We start from the raw sequence: 18237 nt of genomic DNA, 5'->3' as shown, positions 1-18237 counted from the left end.
TGTGTGTGTGTGGTATGCATGTGTATATTTATATGCTCACATGTGTGTGAGCACTCCTGTGTGTGTGTTTCCCTGCATATACTGGAGACTGTGAATGTGTATACACATGTGTGGATCTAGGTATGTGCTGGTGTCTGTGTGTATGCATGTGTGTGTTGGGGTTTACATGTGTGTGTGTGTCCTGATGACTGTGAGAGTGTATATGTGTGTGTTTGCATGTTCACCTGCATACATCTGTGTTTACGCATGTGCTGATGAGCGTGTGTGTGAGTGTGTGTTAGCACACTCACATGTGTGTCCATGTGTGTGCATGTGCTGGTTGGTGACTGTGTGTGTCTATTTGCATGTTCACATGTATGTATGTACATATGTGCTCAAATGTGTGCATGTGCTGGAGGCCATTTGTGTATGTGTGTGTGTGCATGTGTGTGTGTGTGTGTGTGTGTGTGTAGGCCAGAGCTTGTCACTGGCCATCTTCCTCCATATTCTTTACTTTATCTGCTGAAGAAGGGATTCTCACTAAACTCAGAGTTTCCCAGTTCACCAGCTTGCTCTGGAAATCACGTCTTGTCTTCACCCCCTGAGGCCTAGGACTACAGACAGATTGCCAGGCCTGACCCATTTATGAGGGATAGGGCTCTAAATTCTAGTCCTCATGCCAAGACATCAAGCACATTACTATGTATGTATGTATGCATCATCTATCTATCCATTAGTCTCTTTCTACATACACATGCATATATACATTATTTATATTACATATACATACATATGTGCACATATATTTTAAACACCAGCTTCTCCTAGACTTTCCCAGGCTTAGTTGATCTGGGATTTTTATGTGTGTCATGGCTGTGCTTTGGATCCCACAGAATTTACACATCATAATTTGGGAAGTGCTAGCCCAGTCTACACCCTTTCACCCATCACATCAGGAAAGGTTATTTCCCTGTAAACTTCACATCTGCTCGGACCCTGTCCAGTAGCCATTCAAATGACCGAAACCTTGGAAATCATTCAGAGGGTGGGGTCAATGGCAGTCTTATGCCCGTGTGCTTCAGACTGCATTAAACTCTTAGTACAGGGCAGCACGGCACAGTATTATCCTACACAGACTACCCTGTGGCTTGGCTCTCAGAGGACATCCAAGTCTAAGTTCTGAGTATAGAGCAACAGAACTTAAAACATAGTCATAACCATGGTTCTTCTGGGAAAGTTCTTGGGGCCACAGAGATCCTTCTGGGGCTTCCTCCTGCTTGGTCCTCTGCCTCCTGTTCAATCGGCCGATCCTTCTTGTATTTGTTCATTTATTTTTAACAGGTGTTTATTGAAGATCTGCTGCTAGTGGTGGGTGCTGAGCACCAGGCGCGATGTTCACTGTTCATGCAGCTGACTTCTGAACCTGACACAAATATACATAAATCAAGAAAATCTAGAATTAGACATAAAAGCAAATTGGGGTCAGATCCTGGTTAAGTGTGAATTGATAAGCATACGAGTTAAAGTTGTACTCAGTAGCTAGAGGACAGCCATTCAAAACAGTGCTTACGCCAGGCATGAGAGCCTTCTGGAGAGCATGTCGCCTTCTGTACTCCCAGGCCTTACTGTAGAAACAGAGGTATGTAAGGACTTGCCTAGGCATGTGCGTATCTGAGGATGCACTCCCGAGGGTGACCATATCACAGAGCCCACTCACTTCATGAAGGATGGACATTAAAATAAAATAAATCCTCCAAGCAAGGAAATTCTGTCACCTGAAACTCTAAAGTCTCAGACTGCTTTCTGAAGTTTTTACTTTTGCTTTGAAACAAGCCCTCCTCAGTATGTAGCCCAGGCTGGCTTTGAACTCATGACTTTCCTGCCTCAGCCTCCCAGGTACACTGGGAGGATAGCATGTATATAATAATATCATATCAGATGCCTTTTCCTGTGCTTGTCGCCTTCTGCATGTTCTTCCAACGACTTTCTCCCAGAAACTTTTTGGAAAGGCTGTCAGCATAACCCTCAAGGCTTCCTGCCTTTGCAAGAAGACAGACAGTGTCATTCCAGGGTTGGCTTGGAGCAGCACTGGCCAATGCCAGTGGACACTGTCCTTCAATCCAACTTGTCTGGGATCAAGCCAGATCAGTTGATGGAATGGGCTCTACATCATCTTGGGTCCTGAAACAAAACCAGAGTCCTCTAATGCAAACCCAGAGGGAAGAAAAGAGGACAAGAGAGAGACCATTTAAGCCAGGGAGAAGGGAACTCTCCTCTCCTAGGGTTTGAATTGTATCCATTAATTTTCAGTATCTAGCCCAGACACAACCCCTTTGCCACGCTCATGTTACTGCTCCCCCTAGTGGACTTCTTCTTAACTGCAGGCACATGCTTTTTCTGGTGGGGCCTTCCCTGTACCCCCAGAAGGAGGAAGGTAGCCTGAGACCTTCATTCACCCTTCTCAACCTCTAAGGTTGAGAAAGGACCTGCAGTTCCCCCTCTGGACAGTTTTCTTTTGCTTTGATATGTTAGTAAGCACACATCCTTTCTTTAAGATGCCCTGCAAAATTATAGGACATCTAATTGCTCCTGAGTGACACAAGAGTTCAGACCAAGGTAGGGCACGATATCCTTCCTGTTGACAAGCGGACAAGCATTTCCTAAACATGTCAGGAGCAAAGACATCTTCAGAGGGGCAGATAAAAGTCTGTGCTCTCCCATCCTGCCATGGAGAGAGGAGGGAGCAAATTGTTAGAAAAGGCTTTCTAGCATCACCTCTGTGTAGTGAGCGTGCTTGATTCTTGCCTTTTCCTTCCTCTTTAAACCCCAGTTTAGTCCATCAACATAAATTTAACTTGTTCCCTTAGATGAATTTTAAGCCATACCTACCCTTTTCCTACGTATTTAAAACCCATTCTTGTTCATGGTAACATATACTGTTTTCCCACCCTAGAAATCTTAGAAAATATTCTTTCTATCATTATTAGTCTCTGTCTCTTCTCTCTTTGTGCATGTGCATGTGTGTGTATTCCTAGAAAAGATGAGATCCTATACAAGCCAGCCATGCCCTCTGCCACTGAGCCACACACTCAGATCCATGCTTGTATTTCTCCACGTTTTTCATCCATCCGTTGTTCAGCACATCCTAAGAGACATAAAACATTTATTTTCTCTAGATTCTCTCGCTTCTCCAGAATGTGCTGACCAGTCCCTTGTTTCCATTTTAAAAGTTCATGGATAGATAATTGTCTGAGAAGGGTGAGTTCACTGCTACTCTGGGATGAAGAGAAGGACTGGAGGGTTTGAATCCTGGCTCAGTCTATTGGATCATCAAGATTTTACAAAATCTATGTACTCTGGGGCTGGAGAGAGGGCATGATGGTTGAATACACACTGCTCTTACAGAGAGCCCAAGTTGTGTTTCTGGCATCCATGTTTGACAGCTCCAGAGATGCTGAGGCCTCTCTCCTCCGGCACCTGCTCTGTATAACCCACGGGACGTGCATACCTCATTAATAAGCCCATGCATGTGCTTACAAATGATTCAAAACAAGATTAACCTTTAAATAAGCCTATATCCCCTTTCTGTGCCCTGAGCTCTTCATTTCAAAGAATGAGTAATAATTCTTGACTCTTGGAGTATAAAATGGTAACAGGTAACTCCTGCTATGGTATATAACACACCCCTCTCCCGACACTCAGAAAAATGGCTTTGCTTGGCATTGTTACACCTCGGATATTATAAGGGGACTGCTGTGAAGAGTATAGACCAGTGTAATCCAGGAAAAGCTAGATTCATTGTCTGGGTGATAGACAATTGTGTCTTCAGTTAGTCATGGGTTTCTTGATATGAAGCAAGCATTACTAAAGGGGTAACTCCATCCCATAAACATGCCTGGGGCATAGATTCTCTGCGGACACCTGGGTGGGGCTTAAGGGGACAAGTAAGCCCGGCCTCAGTCCTCCGTCACTCAGGAGAGCACAGTCTCTGTCACAGTGCATCATCAAGAGGAGTGTCCCCAAACCTCCTGAGGTGAAAAGCTGAGGAAGATCAAAGAAGCATGCCTTACTTCCAGGCAGAGAACATCAAAGGCAATCACATCTCCCCTCTTTCTGCAGCCAAATTTGCATCTCCTCCAGGATTCCCATCAAGGTAGATGGGTACCACAGTGTGTAAAAGGAATTGTGAGTTCTAGCTAGCTCATATAAAAGAGTCCAGGTATTTTATTTACAAGCTGTAAGCCTAGATTGGGCAGGTTTTAGAGCTATTTTAACTTATATCCTAGCTGTATGTCCCTTATTACTTGCTGTTTCTCCTGGCCACGTGCTCAACCAGCAACCCTAGGCAGGTAACTGAAAATCTGCCTATCTCCATTTACTGCCCAATCACAGGCTTTAGCCTTTTATTTACCAATTAACTTGGGGAGCAAGGTTACATAGAATTACTTGGTATACTCACATGGGACAACCTGATCTTAGGACAGTATTTAGCATTTGAATACATAGCAACATCAGGCCAACTGCGTACAACTTGTGCTTGCTGAGGACTTAGGAGAGATGGTGTCTAGACTTGTCCTGACTTTCTATCACCAGGTAGCCACCAAGCTTCTTGCTTTCATCTTCCTTACATCCCTCCCTGAAGTTCTTCATCCTTCTAAATGAGATGAGTCCCCAGACCCCCTTGCCTCAGCATCTGCTGTAGGTTAGGATAGAGTTTGAACAACCCAACAGCAAAATTTCTTCTAATTCATCAGCACCCACTGTTGCTGCTACCACCCACACTGGCATCTTCCCAGCTGGGCTTCCTATCCAGTCCTTCTGTGATGGAGTGGTGGTTCTCAGGGCTTCAGACCTCCTAGCCAAGTGCTCTACCACTGGGCTTCCTGGCCTCAACCTCTACTCTTCATTCTTCTTCACACTTTCTACCCTTATCTCAGATAAGAAATAAATTAAAGCAAATGTTTTCTAATGTCAGATCTCTACAGAGTTAATGTCAGGTGGCTAACCTGACATGTCAGTTAAGCTCACACAGTCTGCTGTGCCCTCCATTACCTGACTCTAACTCTCTAGTCATCTGCTTCCTTGATGAGCCTATATAGCAGTGGTTCTCAACTTGTGACTCGTGACCCGTTTGGGGTTGTCAAACAACCCTTTCACAGGGGTAATGCATCAGATATCCTACATATCAGATATTCATTACAGTTCATAATAGTAGCAAAATTACAGTTATGAAGTAGCAATGAGATAATTTTGTGGTTGAAGGTCACCACAACATGAGGAACTGTACTAAAGGGTCACAGCATTTGGAGGGTTGGGAACCACTACTTTAATGGTTGTCCTAAAATCCTTTCTGATGCTATGGTAAGATACTCTGACCATAAGCAACTCAGGAAGAACAGGACTTATTTGACTTATACATCCATCTCATGGTTTATCACTGAGGAAAGACAGGGTAGGAGCCTGAAACAGAGGGAACACTGTTTGCTGGGGCACTCTCTGGAATACCCACAGGCTTACACTTAGCCAGCTTTCTTGTACAACTTAGTATCACCTAGATATGACAGTGCTGCATCAACTAAAAATCAAGATGACCCCCCTCCCAAAGATGTGCCAAATCTGACCCAGGCAGTTCCTCTCAGAGGACTCTAGGTGGTCGGTCAGCTGTCAAACTGACAGTTAAAGCTAATGACAAGAGCCAGCCTCTGGTGTGGACAATTCTCTCAGCTTCATCCATTTTGTGTTTGTCCTTTACCTCTGCTTTGCATTGTGTCCACGATGTCCCTTTTCTACTGTGAATTCTTCCATGTCACAGAGGACACCCTCGGGGAGACATGCCCCATCTACATCGGCCAGTAGGCCCAACACAGCACTTATGTGCCCTCCACCCTGGGATATTATCCCTGGACTTCACCTTTCCTCTAGTTCACCTCACCCCCCACACTTTGAACTTCTTGAGAGGGAGGACACAATATTTTTTCTTTATAGCCACACACCAAGTGGTGTATTGTCTGAGGTTGGCTTGGATATCATGCATGTTGAAGAAAAGTGGGATGCAGAAAGTCAATTTGGAAGAGGGAGATATTTTAGTGGGCTGGCAGTTGGGAGGGAGGGAGGGTGAGAGGGAGGGAGGAGGGAGGGAGGGACAGACTTAAAATTGCTGCAGAAAGCAGAATATTCTGAAAAGAGGAAATATGTTACTAAACCTGGTCTTGGTCAGGCTTTGGTATGGATGTTGGTCTGTGAAAGGAATCAGAAGGGGGATCTACTTTGATGTGTTATGGGGATGATTGTAACCTGAGCCAGGCTGTCCCAGGCTGCATCAGAGTGAGTAAAGCAGATAGGACTCAAGAGTGTGGTCCTGCGTCTGGTGGACCTAGTCTTTCCGTGCACAGTGCTTCTGTGCTTAGCTCCTGAGCATTAGGAAGTAGGCAATGACTGTCGAGTGGACATATGTAGAGGAATCAAGAAGAAGCCAGAAGTGGCCCTCTGTGAGCCAGAAACAGCAAGGGTGTACTCTCTGGCTCCTGAAGGTAGTGTCTTTGTTGCTATAATGGCACCAGGGACCAAGGCAAAGGAAAAAGCAGGATTCTAATGACAGTGGGAGGGTTGGGTGTTGGGCAGCAGGAGTTTGGGAGGCCATGGCTTGTCCCTAGAAATGGGTCAAGCGTTAGCATTTGTGAAGGTCAAATGGTGTTTCAACAAGCAGTGCTCAGCCTGTGCACAGGCCACAAGGGGTTTTTCTCCTCAGGGAACAGTGACAAACCATGTAAGGGAGGAGGGCTCTGCCCTCATTCCACTGACACAGTAAACATGAGCACTGGCAGCTTGGGTCTCGTTAAGGATATGTGTGGAGAGAGTGCCGCACTGTCACTGCTCATCCATTCTTCCTAGAAAAATAGACAGCTTTCTGATACGATGGCACTGTTCCCAAAAGTCTAACCATTCCCTCCTGTCACTAACTGCAACACATTGACATGTGTTCCGGGGTGGGGGTGGGGGTGCTGGAGTGTTGAATAGGGAAAAGACCCAGGGTCTTTTCTAGTTTTTCTCCTTCAGTGCTATCAGATATTATTCTTGCGTGACTTTTATGTACCCGGGGAACCATCTGAATTAAAATCATCTGGAGATAACAGCGTGAATTGTCTTTATCTTAAACACACACACAGGCAAGAATTCTTTCCTAAGCAGCTATCCTCTGGGACAAATTATCCCTGTAGATGGATAATTGCAGCTCAGAATTAACAGTATGCTCAAGCAGGGAGCTTGACTACCAGAACATGCAGGGGCTGCTTAGAAGGGAAACTGCAGCTACAGAAACAGGATCCAATTTCCCTTTATACTCAAGCCCAAGGAAAGACGGCTTTCACTTACCCATGTTTTCCCCAGCTTCTCCCAGCTAACAAAAACCCCAGGTTTAGGAGCTGAGCCATTTAACATTAAATTCAACTTGATTTCTCCAACCATTTTAAGCAGGAATAACTAACGAGAGGGTTTAGACAGATCATCTGGGTCTATAAAAGAGCATGTGCTTGGTCTAGCTTATCACATGAATAATGACCAAGTATTCACACCTGGGTCAGCCCCTGTGTGAGACCCTTGGGAAGAAGATAGCCCATGGCTTGCTATGTTTGAGAACAACCGAAGGTCTCAGTTCACTGTTGCCATTACTGCCGTGCTTAACGTGAATGGTCATTTTGGTTTCCAGTTTTCAGCTTTTTCTAGTTCATAAAATCTGAAATATTCCTTCTCTGATGTTCATCTACAGTAGCAGTCTCAAAATGCCTTAAAAATTTTTTTTTAAAGATCACAATGTCTATTTTGGTAGGGCCAATTGGAAATTCTAGTGAAGAAATTCAGGATGTCAGGGGGTTCTGAGAATGCCTGGAATTTCTAACTCATTTCACTAAACGGTTTCTGTATGGCATGTCGCATAAAACTCAGCTTACAGGAACATAAAGTGCTTTCTTGCCTTACTGATAACTGCAAATAAATAATTCACATGACCACCCACCAAAATATCCCAAGATTTTCAGAGGTCTGTGAATTCCCCATGAAATATGTTCCTTATAAATTTTTATAATCAAAGAGAAACATAATGAAGGGTATATATTCTATTCCCACCCTAAATTCTATTACACACGTTTAAAATATTTCTGAATCTCAATAATGTCACAGAAATACAAGGAAATGGTTAACCCTTCTCCTGGTTTGACTTTAGAGGAGGTAATTTAAAAAGTATTCTCTTACCTGCATTTTCGCACTGCAAAAATTTGATTTTTTTTTTCCAGCTAAACTTACTTAGTCTGGGGCCGAGGAAATGGCTCAGTGGGGAAAGTACTAGCCATACACACAAAGGGACCTGAGTTTGTGTGCTCAGACCCATCCATGTAAAAGCCGTGCGTATACCACCAGCTCCTATAATCCCCAGGACCCTATGACAAGATGTAAAGAGGAGGCAGGAGAATTCTTAGAACTCACAAACCTGCCAGCTTGGCACACACAGAGGAAAAGCAGCCAAGACACACACACACACACACATATGCATACCCACATACATACATACACACATGCATTCACACACATGCTTGCATGAGTGCATACACTCACATACACATGCATGTCACACAGAAACACTTAAGAAAAATATGTAACCCATTGTATTGTTTTTCCAAGCATAATCAACTGAATTGGTCACAGGACTACGAGTCTGGCAAGAAAGGGGATTAATTAGTGAAAGAACCTCACAAGAAAGCTCACCCTTTGCAACAAGCTCAGCTGTCTGGCCTTGGCCCAGAAGAAATGAGAGGGGGTGAAAGCAAGAAGGCAGATAAGCATTAGCAAGTGGCTTAGAGAGTTAGTTCCTGCAAGTGCTAACCCTGTCCTTCTTTTAATAGATGGAACTGATTAAGAATATAAGTACCGCCGAACAGCCCTATTTATTCACGAGACATGTCCACTTCCTCAACTTCTCCAGGTGAGTCGCTCTCCAGCTTTGTGGTCTTTTCCTTTCTTCTGGGTCTTTGTGCTCCATCTAATGAGCAACCCCTTAACAGCTTACTCTAATCAACAACTCAGAGCCATCGCCCTTGAAGGACATCCTCAGCCTAGCCAGCTTTGCAACACAGAAACTAAAGTTTGAAACATTGCTTCCTTGACTCTACTAGCTGAAACATTATTAAAAAACATGGAATTGTTTTCAATGACAAGTTTGCAAATGGAATGGTGGTTTAGCGGGGGCAGGAGGATATGATTTTTGTATTAGAACAAAGGCAAGAAATGAGAGTTTTGTCATACATTTTTCTACAGTGTGAACCTGTATAATAGTAATCTAGGAGCAACACAGCGGTGGTGTATTGAGTGTTTCTTATGCTACTGAATTGGTCACAGCACTATGAGTCTGGCAAGAAAGACTTTTACTTTTGTTGTTTTGGTTTATTTTGTTTTTAAACTAATCACCCCACCCAAGTCCTGCATATTTGATAGTGGTAAGATATTTTTGATCTACTTGGAATTTTTTGGTTTTTTGTTTTGTTTTTGTTGTTGTTTCCTTTTAAAAATAAGAATGTAGATTTTCACATTCAAATTTTGGGGCCTTCTCTTGGTTCAGTTGAAACTACAAGCTCTATGTGTTCTTTCTCTCCGTGGTTTATTATTGCCGTCTTAATTAAGGTTTCCACTGATGCTATGAAACACCAAGACCAAAGGCAGGTTAGGGAGGGAAGGGTTTCTTCAGCTTACACTTCCAGTGTAAGCCAGCTAGTACAACCAACCCCTGTCAACTTGATACAAACACATCAGTATTAAGCCACCACCCTTCCTGTCTTATTCGCTCCCAAGATCTCACATTAAAAACATGAATAACTTTAAAAGTTCTGCAGTCTTTGCAAATTCAAACAAATTAAATTTTCAGTTCTTTTAAAATAGTTGATCTCCTTAAAACCGAAAGTCTTTTAAAATTCCAAGTCTCTTAACTGTGGGCTCCAGTAAAATCAAAAATAAATCAAATACCTTCTTACTTCAGGAAGGAAAAAAATCAGGGCACAGTCAAAACCAAATCAAAGCAAAACCAAACTCCAACCATCCGCTGTCTGCTCTCATGATCTTTTGGACTGACTCCTCCAAAGGGCTTGGGTCACTTGTTTAGTACCACCCTCTGCAACACATGTAGCTTCCTTTCTAGGGTCTGGCTGGTTCCACTCCACTGCTGCTACTGTTCTTGGTGATCATGGTACTGGCCTCTCTAAAACTGCTGGTGTCTTCTGCTGCAACTAGCCTGCATTTTCACCAGTGCCTCTCATGGGTTCTCTTCATGATTCCAAACCTCAACTTGTCTTCATTTACCTCTTCAATCCTGAGCCTTCATCTGCTACTGAGGCTGCACCTTCACAAGTAGCCTTTCAAGGCTTCTCTCATACCAAGCCTCAACTGCTCTCCATGGTTTTGTCATGCCTTCAGAACCAGTACTACCTGGGTAACTCATACTACCAAGTTCAGCTGCCAGCTGGAAGTACAACTCAGGCACCTCTGGAACTAAACTTCTGTGTGCTGACTCTCAGGAAACACTTCCCAGAAGATTTCAACTCAGCGATGCTCATCTCTTCTTAATCATCGCTAATTTCTTAGCTCCAGCTAACCAGCATCAAGTATCCCAGCAAAGCAAAGGCTTCGATTTAGTAGCTCTGGTATCTTGTCCACCACAGTTGGTTCTTCAGCCCCAGCTAATCAGAACCACAGAATCTTAATTCAGAATAGCAAATGACCCTGTTAGAATCTTCAGACTTCCCTCTGAAACTTCACAAGCCAGGTCTCCATCCTCTGCACTATTCTCAACATTCTTATCTTCCAAGCTCCACAGAACATCCTACTGAGTGCTCAGTAATACTCACTGGCTTTTCTAGCTCAAAGTTCCAACGTCTTCCCACAGTCCTCCCCAAAGCAAGGTCAGGTCTGTCACAGCAATACCTCACTTTTGGTATCAAATTATCCTAATTGGGATTTCTTTTGCTGTGATGAAAACACCATGACCAAAAATCAAGTTGTAGAGGAAAGGGTTAATTCAGCTTACATTTCCAGATCATAGTCCATCATTGGAGGCAGTCAGGACAGGAACTCAAGCAGGGCTGGGACCTGGAGGCAGGAGCTGATACAGAGACGATGGGAGTGGAGGGATGCTGCTTGCTGGCTTGCTTACCATGGCTTGCTTAGCCTGCTTTCTTCTAGAATCCAGAACCAGCAGCCCAGAGATGGCACCACCCATTTTGGGCTGGGCCATCCACACTGATCACCAATTTTAAAAATGTTTTACAGCTGGATCTTACAGAGGCATTTTCTCACTTGAGGTTCCCCCGCTTTTCAGGAGGCTCTAGCCTGTATCACGCTGATATCAAACCAGCCAGTACAAATGACCATTACAGGGCCATTCATTGTTCCTCACACTGGTGACCTTTAGGCTCCTGCTGTGCCCGCTGGCCCTGTCATGTACTCACGGTTGGCATCTGTCAGCTAAGAGATCACTGGGTCCAGAGGCATGTCTGCTGACAAGCTTCTGAGAGTCCTAGCCAGCAGTCTGACAGAGTCGTCTATCACAAGGTCCAAAGAGCTTACCAAGGTGCTCCATCCACATGCAGTGGGTACAGTGGTCACTTCATGCTGACCCCATTGCCCTAGTGTGCTGGCACCGCAGGAGACTGGCTGTGGAGAAGCTCTGTTGTCCAACCTGATGGCCTGACAAACCCACTGGGCTTGGCAAAGGTTTTAGCCTTCAAAGGGCTCCCCTGCTGCTCAGGAGGTCCTGTCCCAATTCAGTGTAAAGGAGGAAGGAGATTCAACAAGGGCACATTGTTCAGCCAATGAGATATCACTGTATATTTAAAAGCTAGCTTCCCAAGCCTAAAGTTCTCATCTTGATAAGCCAGAGTTCTATGGGACAGTAAATAGAATGCTTAAAATTGTCAACAGTGACCACTGCAGATGCTGGCCCGCCTCACTGCTTCTCACCATGGCTCACTACTGGGTTGGCTGGTGTGAGCACCTTGCTTCTTCCCTCCAGAAACCATGCCATTAGTCATAATGAGGCCACTGGAACGTGTTAGATGTTCTGGTCCTCGTGTTTGATGATTTGTAAAGAGAGAAAGGTCTCTGGTTTTGGCTGGCCCAATAAACTTCCTTCTGTGCCATTGTTGACACCGTCAAACTTCAGTCAGTGACCCCTCTTTTTTTCTAGGTTAGATCTTGACATCCAAACTGCCATATAACACATTTTAATAATAATCTCAGGACAGTTCAAAACTCTAGTGAGAAGCCAAACCTGACTTCTTAATTGGCTCGACAGCACCCAGCATGGTGGCTGTATTTTAACCTGGCCTCTACCGTCAAATACAGGAATGGAATCTTGATTGTTTTAATTCTAGATGAAAAAATAAAAAGCCTTTTAGAAGGTACCACATTTGCAGAAAACAGTGGAAGCCTGGCTGTCAGGATCCCTAAGTATTAGAGCTGCCCAAGACGAGGGCAAGCCATATAGCCACTTGGGGAAAGCTATCCATTTTCCCATCTTTAAAACAGGGGGCAGCTCCTGAGAGAAGAATGTTACAGGAACTCACAGTGGATCTTAAAGCATCTCTGTGACAGCCCTGAAGCTGGTTAGGCCTATTAGCTGGTTAGAGATTCTGCAGCACTATCAAACTCAGGCAGGCTGTGCCTCCTCTCTCGTCTCTTCTCTCTTCTTTGCTCAAGTCAGAGCACATCGGTGAAGCATCTTCTCTCAGCTTCTCCTATGTTATAATAACTTGGACTTACACAGTGAACTCAGATGTTTCTCTTGGTTTGGTAATACTTGAATTCTTTATTCTTCTGCTGAAGAAGTATATAGTCGGGTGTGATGTGGAAGGAGAGAAGTCACAGGGGTCTAGCTAGTGTAAGATGGAAGGCACCAGGCTTTCTCTGTTTCTGCTAAGGTTTGAGAGACTGGCTAGTTAGCTTTAGATCAATGAAAGGACAGAGCATTCCCAGGACAGGAGAAGCAGGCATGAATGTCAGTCAGAGATGACCTGGAGGACTGTAGTGAAGGAGAACTTAGCTGGAGAGGAATGGAGCTGTGCACGGCCTGCTAAGGCTGCCTCAGTGGAAGCTGTCGCTATGTCTCTTCCTTCTAGTAACACAGCACCAGGGCCTGGACTTTCTCAGAGACTTCCATAAACAAACCTGAATACAATGAGTCAGCTTTTCTCCATTTCAAGAGAGTATCTTTACTTATAGAAATCTTCATTCTAAGTAGCAAACTGTGACTGTATAAAGAAAGTCCTCCCTGCCAAAAGCAAGGGATAAGGAAAGCCACTAAGTTGGAATTGATAAATACTTTGAGACCTGAGCTCTCTATTTTCAATTCTAAGAGCAAGTACAATTGTTCCAAGAAACCTGCCCTTACAACTGGTGAATCCTTCTCATGCAAAGCAACCAGACCAAGAGACTAGACTCATGTGCTGGCTTTGGTTAATAATTCTAATCTCTTATGCATCATTAATTTGTAGCAACACCCTCACTGTTCAGCAGACTATCAGGATCAGGCTGAATGTTGCCCCCTCCTCCCTCCCCATCCTTTTTTTCTCATGAAGTCTTGAAGGACCTGCATTATAGAGGGTTTATTGTTGTTGTTGTTGTTGTTTGCTGCTGCTGCTGCTTTCCCTCCCCCCCCCCATTTATCTTCCTCCATTAAAAATGGCACCCTTACTTGGCATGTACCCAAGAACAGCAATGGAAAATACTATCCCGAGAGTTCATGCTGTCCACTCGTTGGCTGACTTCAGCGTGTATCCATCAACTCAAGTCTTTACTCTCTTTCCTTCATTTTCCTCTGGGTCTGAAGGAACCCACTGGCCGTAGCAGTTCAGTTTATCCATCAATCATGTGCTTCTGCAGTTGCTATGGAGAAGGCCAGAGCCCTGCCAGCTCAGCAGAGCTCACGTTTGGTCTGGATTTGGAGGGTTGTTGCTGGGCTCTTCTTTGACACTTATTTTGAACTTCCTTGAAATTTTGGCGGCACAAATGTTTCTTTCTCTGAATGAAGGGAGAACAGAGTCTAAACCACCTTGGCTTAGAAGATGCTGTTAGGGGCTGGGAAGTCAGAGTCGGGCCTTTCATGTCTGTGAGTTGTAACTTCATATGTCTTTCAGTGGTAGTTGAAGTAACTTTAAGATATAATTTGTTTTTGTTTTTGTTTAATCTTACCTCTTCAGCGTCAGCAGCTCACTGGAGTGTGCCTCAGATCAGCATTCTGGGAAGACTGTGTCATGCTCGGTTCAGCCTGTCCCCTTGACTCTCCCTGCCTTTCTATTAGTTTTCTAAGCTTCAGTTTCTATTTGTTTTCTAAGACCAGAGGAGATATTTTTCCCAGTCCAGAATTCCTCTCACCCCCCCCCCAGTTAGGTTCTCCTTGTTGAGACAATTTTCTAAAATACATTAGACCCTAAGGCCTTTGAGCAGCTAAGTAGAGCGTAGGATCTCTCATGGCCGAAATTTCAAGCCTTCTTCCCTTAATCTTTCTTATTCCATTTTACCCAGGGTTCCCTCTGACACCTCCAACTTCTGTTCCTACTTCTGTTTCCTCAGCTCACATGGTAGCCCCACTGCTAATACTAACTTGTAGAAGGAAGGGAGGAAGGAAGGAAGGAAGGAAGGAAGGAAGGAAGGAAGGAAGGAAGGAAGGAAGGAAGACAGAAAGGAGTAGAGAACAAAGGATATCCAGGGAGGCTGCTGGGGTGCCAGTGCAGACATTCGATACTTTCTCAAATGAAGCCTTAATTACTATGGAAAGAGAGCTTGAAACCAGCTGCCCTTTGAAGGCATGCTTTAACCGAGCAAGCACTTCTACAGTTTGGTTCAGTTTCCCCATCTTACCTCTAAACATTGACTTTGCTCTTATTCTCAGTAGCAGTGAGGTCCCTTTTCATTCTGTGCCTTTTAATAATGGCCCGGAAGCTTTGAGTTTGGAAAAATCAAAGTTATTTTTTTTTAAAGGAGGATGCTGGGTATTTAACCTTGTCTCTCCTGACTTACACAGAGCCAGGAGTTGGACTTGAAGGTGAGAGCTTTATTGTGGGCTCTCCCTATCTAGATCAGCTAAACTCCCCTTCCTTGGATAGAGGTCTTCCTAGGTTCTCTGCTTCCTACCAATAGGGATATGGTCACTGTGGCCACGAGCGCAGCCATATTGGTAGCTCATCAAAAACAAGCATAGTCTGAGTTTCCCCTCCACTTACCTCATAAGGCCTTTTTTGTCCTTATTACGTCATTATTCCCTACGAGCAGGAACCCTAACATCACTGGCCCCACCCTTTCCTTTCCGTCAGGCCATTTTCTTCCTCTTCCCACAGCAAGAGGTCACTCCACTTCTCTCCCTTAGGGGCAAACTGGAGAGCCAAGTCTACCGGCATATGCGATCCGTCTTGATGTCTTCACGTCTGTATCTTTATCTCTGGAGAGATGTTGTGTATGGGTTACATGATTAAGAAGTTCTGCTGGTCAGCATTGGCAAGTGTTCCCAGCACAAAATGTCTGTACTCTCGCTGTGCGTTTTTCTATCTTCCTGCTTCCTAGAATTATCACATAGTTTCTGTTTATCATTATCATGATCCCAGTTTGGCTAACACTGGATGATAAATCCAGGGTTTGTGTATTTACAGGTTAGCTGGTTGGTGATAGGTTCAGATAACTCCTAAGACTGCAGTTTGCCATATGTTCAGAAGCATGGATGTCACCTTGCTTACGTCTAAGAATGAACAAGATTCATATTAGCAGGGCTAAGCTCCATTAGGCATAACATGTCTTCCTACATGACAGTGTTGGGGGAATCCAGACAGTGTGTGTGTATGTGCTCGGTCCTGAAGTTCATTATTGGAGAGTCCTTCCTGGGTGTTTCTTTAAAGTCTTCTTGTTTGCATGTGTGTGAGTGTGTGTGTGAGTGTGTGTGTGTGTGCATGTGAGAGTGTGTGTGTGTTGTGTGTGTGAGTGTGTGTTTGTAAAAACAACCTTGAATAGCATTTCTCAGGTGCCTTTGGTTTGAGACAGGGTCTCTGGCCTGGAACTTCAATATGTAGCCTAGGCTTGCTGGTGATTGAGTTCAAGGGTCCTCCCTCTGTACCTCCCATCTCACCATTGCTGGAATTACAAGCACATGCCTCCATGCTCAGTTTTGTACATGGGGGCCAAATTTAGCTCCTCCCACTTGGAAAGCAAGTACTTTAGTGACTCAGTCTTTAGTGTCTTCTTACTGAATATCTTTAAAAATGCAAATATATTGGGCTCATTACACAAGCGTGTGCACGTGCACACACACACAAACGCACACACACACAGACAAACCAGGTGGCTTGTGATATCTACTTTGCTCTAGCAACACAACCCTTATACTGCCAGAAGCTGAACAGGTAGGAAGCATGCATGAAGGCCCTTATTTCTGTTTGTTGTCACCATCTGTTGAATGCCTACTGTGTGCTACATACTGCTAGATGACATAATCCCTGGCTGTCCAGGAGGTTCAGATGTATTCTGTTGTGAGAAACAGACATATCCACACAGTAGGAAAACCAGAGTTCAGGACTAGAGTACCCTGAGGTTAATTGCTAGCCATATGTAAAGCCTGGTACACCTGCAAGCCTAGCACTTGAAAGGCAGGAGCTGAAGGATTAGGCGTTCAGGGCAGCCTTAGTTTGAGGTCAGCCTGGGCTACAAAACAGTTACTGAAGTTTGATGATTGTGACTCAGGCTGGATTTTAAATCCTGAGCAAAGTCTTCCAGCAAGAGAGGTGGGAACTGGATCCTGTCCATCTGCCTCATCTGAGGATGCTCGGTCCCTTGCAAAGCACTTTCAGCAGATAGAGGCTGAAGCTAGAACAGCTGTCAAGAACCGGCACACTGTTGCTGCTGGCCCAATTGCACCCCAGAAGAGCCATGAATGAGCCTGACACAAAATCTAAAAACCTAGTTAATATATTGAGAAATACTATATGTAATACACTGTGTATATGTGAAGCTGTAGCTATACTATGCTATATGCCACTGTGTATATAAAACTCAGTGGCATAGCTCTAGAGCACAAGCTTTGTAGATGGCAACATCTATCACATAGCTTAGTGATGTAGAGCTGAGTGATGTATACTTTAGTTGTTTTTAGATGGAGTCTCACTATGTCCTCAAACCTGTAAGTCGGCCTCCTCAGTGCTGGGGAGTAAGTCCATCACCCGAGGGCAATTACCTTGTGATTTGCATCTCTTTCTTGTATCTTTGCATCATTACATTTCTGAACTCTGGAATTTTCCTCCTGTGGTTAAAAGTGAAGATTCTGGATTCAGATGACCTGTGTGGCATAGCCACAGATTAGTTATCCTCTTTCTGCCTCAGTTTCCCCAGTTATAGATGGGGGTAATTCTGGTTCTAGTCCATGGAGTATTGGAGTTTGCAGTGTAAAGGTTTAAGAACATTAAAGGCTCTTTTCAGTCCATTCATCTTAAAGCACCGTGCTGCGATGGTGTAAATTATAGTATATACGTACTTGGTCACCACTACACAGTCAGAATCAAGCAGTTGGTTGAAACAGTCACTGAGAGCCACCTGTATGACAGTGGGTTCTGCATCAGCCACTGGGATCCAAAGTCAAGAATACTGTGCCCTGTCCTCAATAAAGCCATGTCTACTGAAAACATACACACACACACATTTCAAGACAAAAAAAAAATGGTCTCACAGTGTCCTGGTGGGCAACTGCATGGTTACAAAAGCCCTACTTTACAGTTTCCTGTCGAAGCAGAAGTAGGCACCTTAGCAGCAGATAGGTTAATAGGTGGATTATGTTAACCTAGAGGGAAGATTTGTTCCAGCAGGCCTGATTTTCTTGCTCCAGGGATGAGTCCTAACAATCTCCCTGTTTGTGTCCTGTGTTAGGTTTGGAGGAGACCAGCCTGTCTACATCAACATCATCAGAGACCCTGTCAGTAGATTTCTGTCTAACTATTTCTTCCGTCGCTTTGGAGATTGGAGAGGGGAACAGAATCACATGATCCGCACCCCCAGCATGAGGCAGGAGGAGCGCTACCTGGTAAATTCTGTTGCATGTCTGCGATGGCTCTCTGATGCCTTAGCGTGTGTCTTAGTCAGGGTTTCTATGCCTGCACAAACATCATGACCAAGAAGCAAGTTGGGGAGGAAAGGGTTTATTCGGCTTACACTTCCATACTGCTGTTCATCACCAAAGGAAGTCAGGAC

General features: G+C 44.4%; 1 protein-coding gene across 1 annotated transcript in view; it reads left to right on the top strand.

The window, feature by feature from the left end:
• Positions 1-18237, top strand: part of Ust (uronyl 2-sulfotransferase) — a 293808-nt gene that overhangs the window by 184816 nt on the left and 90755 nt on the right. Inside the window, exons 4-5 of the mRNA XM_021174866.1 lie at positions 8874-8953; positions 17917-18070. Coding sequence (XP_021030525.1) covers positions 8874-8953; positions 17917-18070 — 234 coding nt within the window. The remainder of the gene's footprint in view (positions 1-8873; positions 8954-17916; positions 18071-18237) is intronic.

The sequence above is a fragment of the Mus caroli genome, chromosome 10 (genome assembly GCF_900094665.2).
Source record: "Mus caroli chromosome 10, CAROLI_EIJ_v1.1, whole genome shotgun sequence".
Classification (NCBI taxonomy): Eukaryota; Metazoa; Chordata; class Mammalia; order Rodentia; family Muridae; genus Mus; species Mus caroli.
This window is presented reverse-complemented; position numbering and strand designations above follow the sequence as displayed.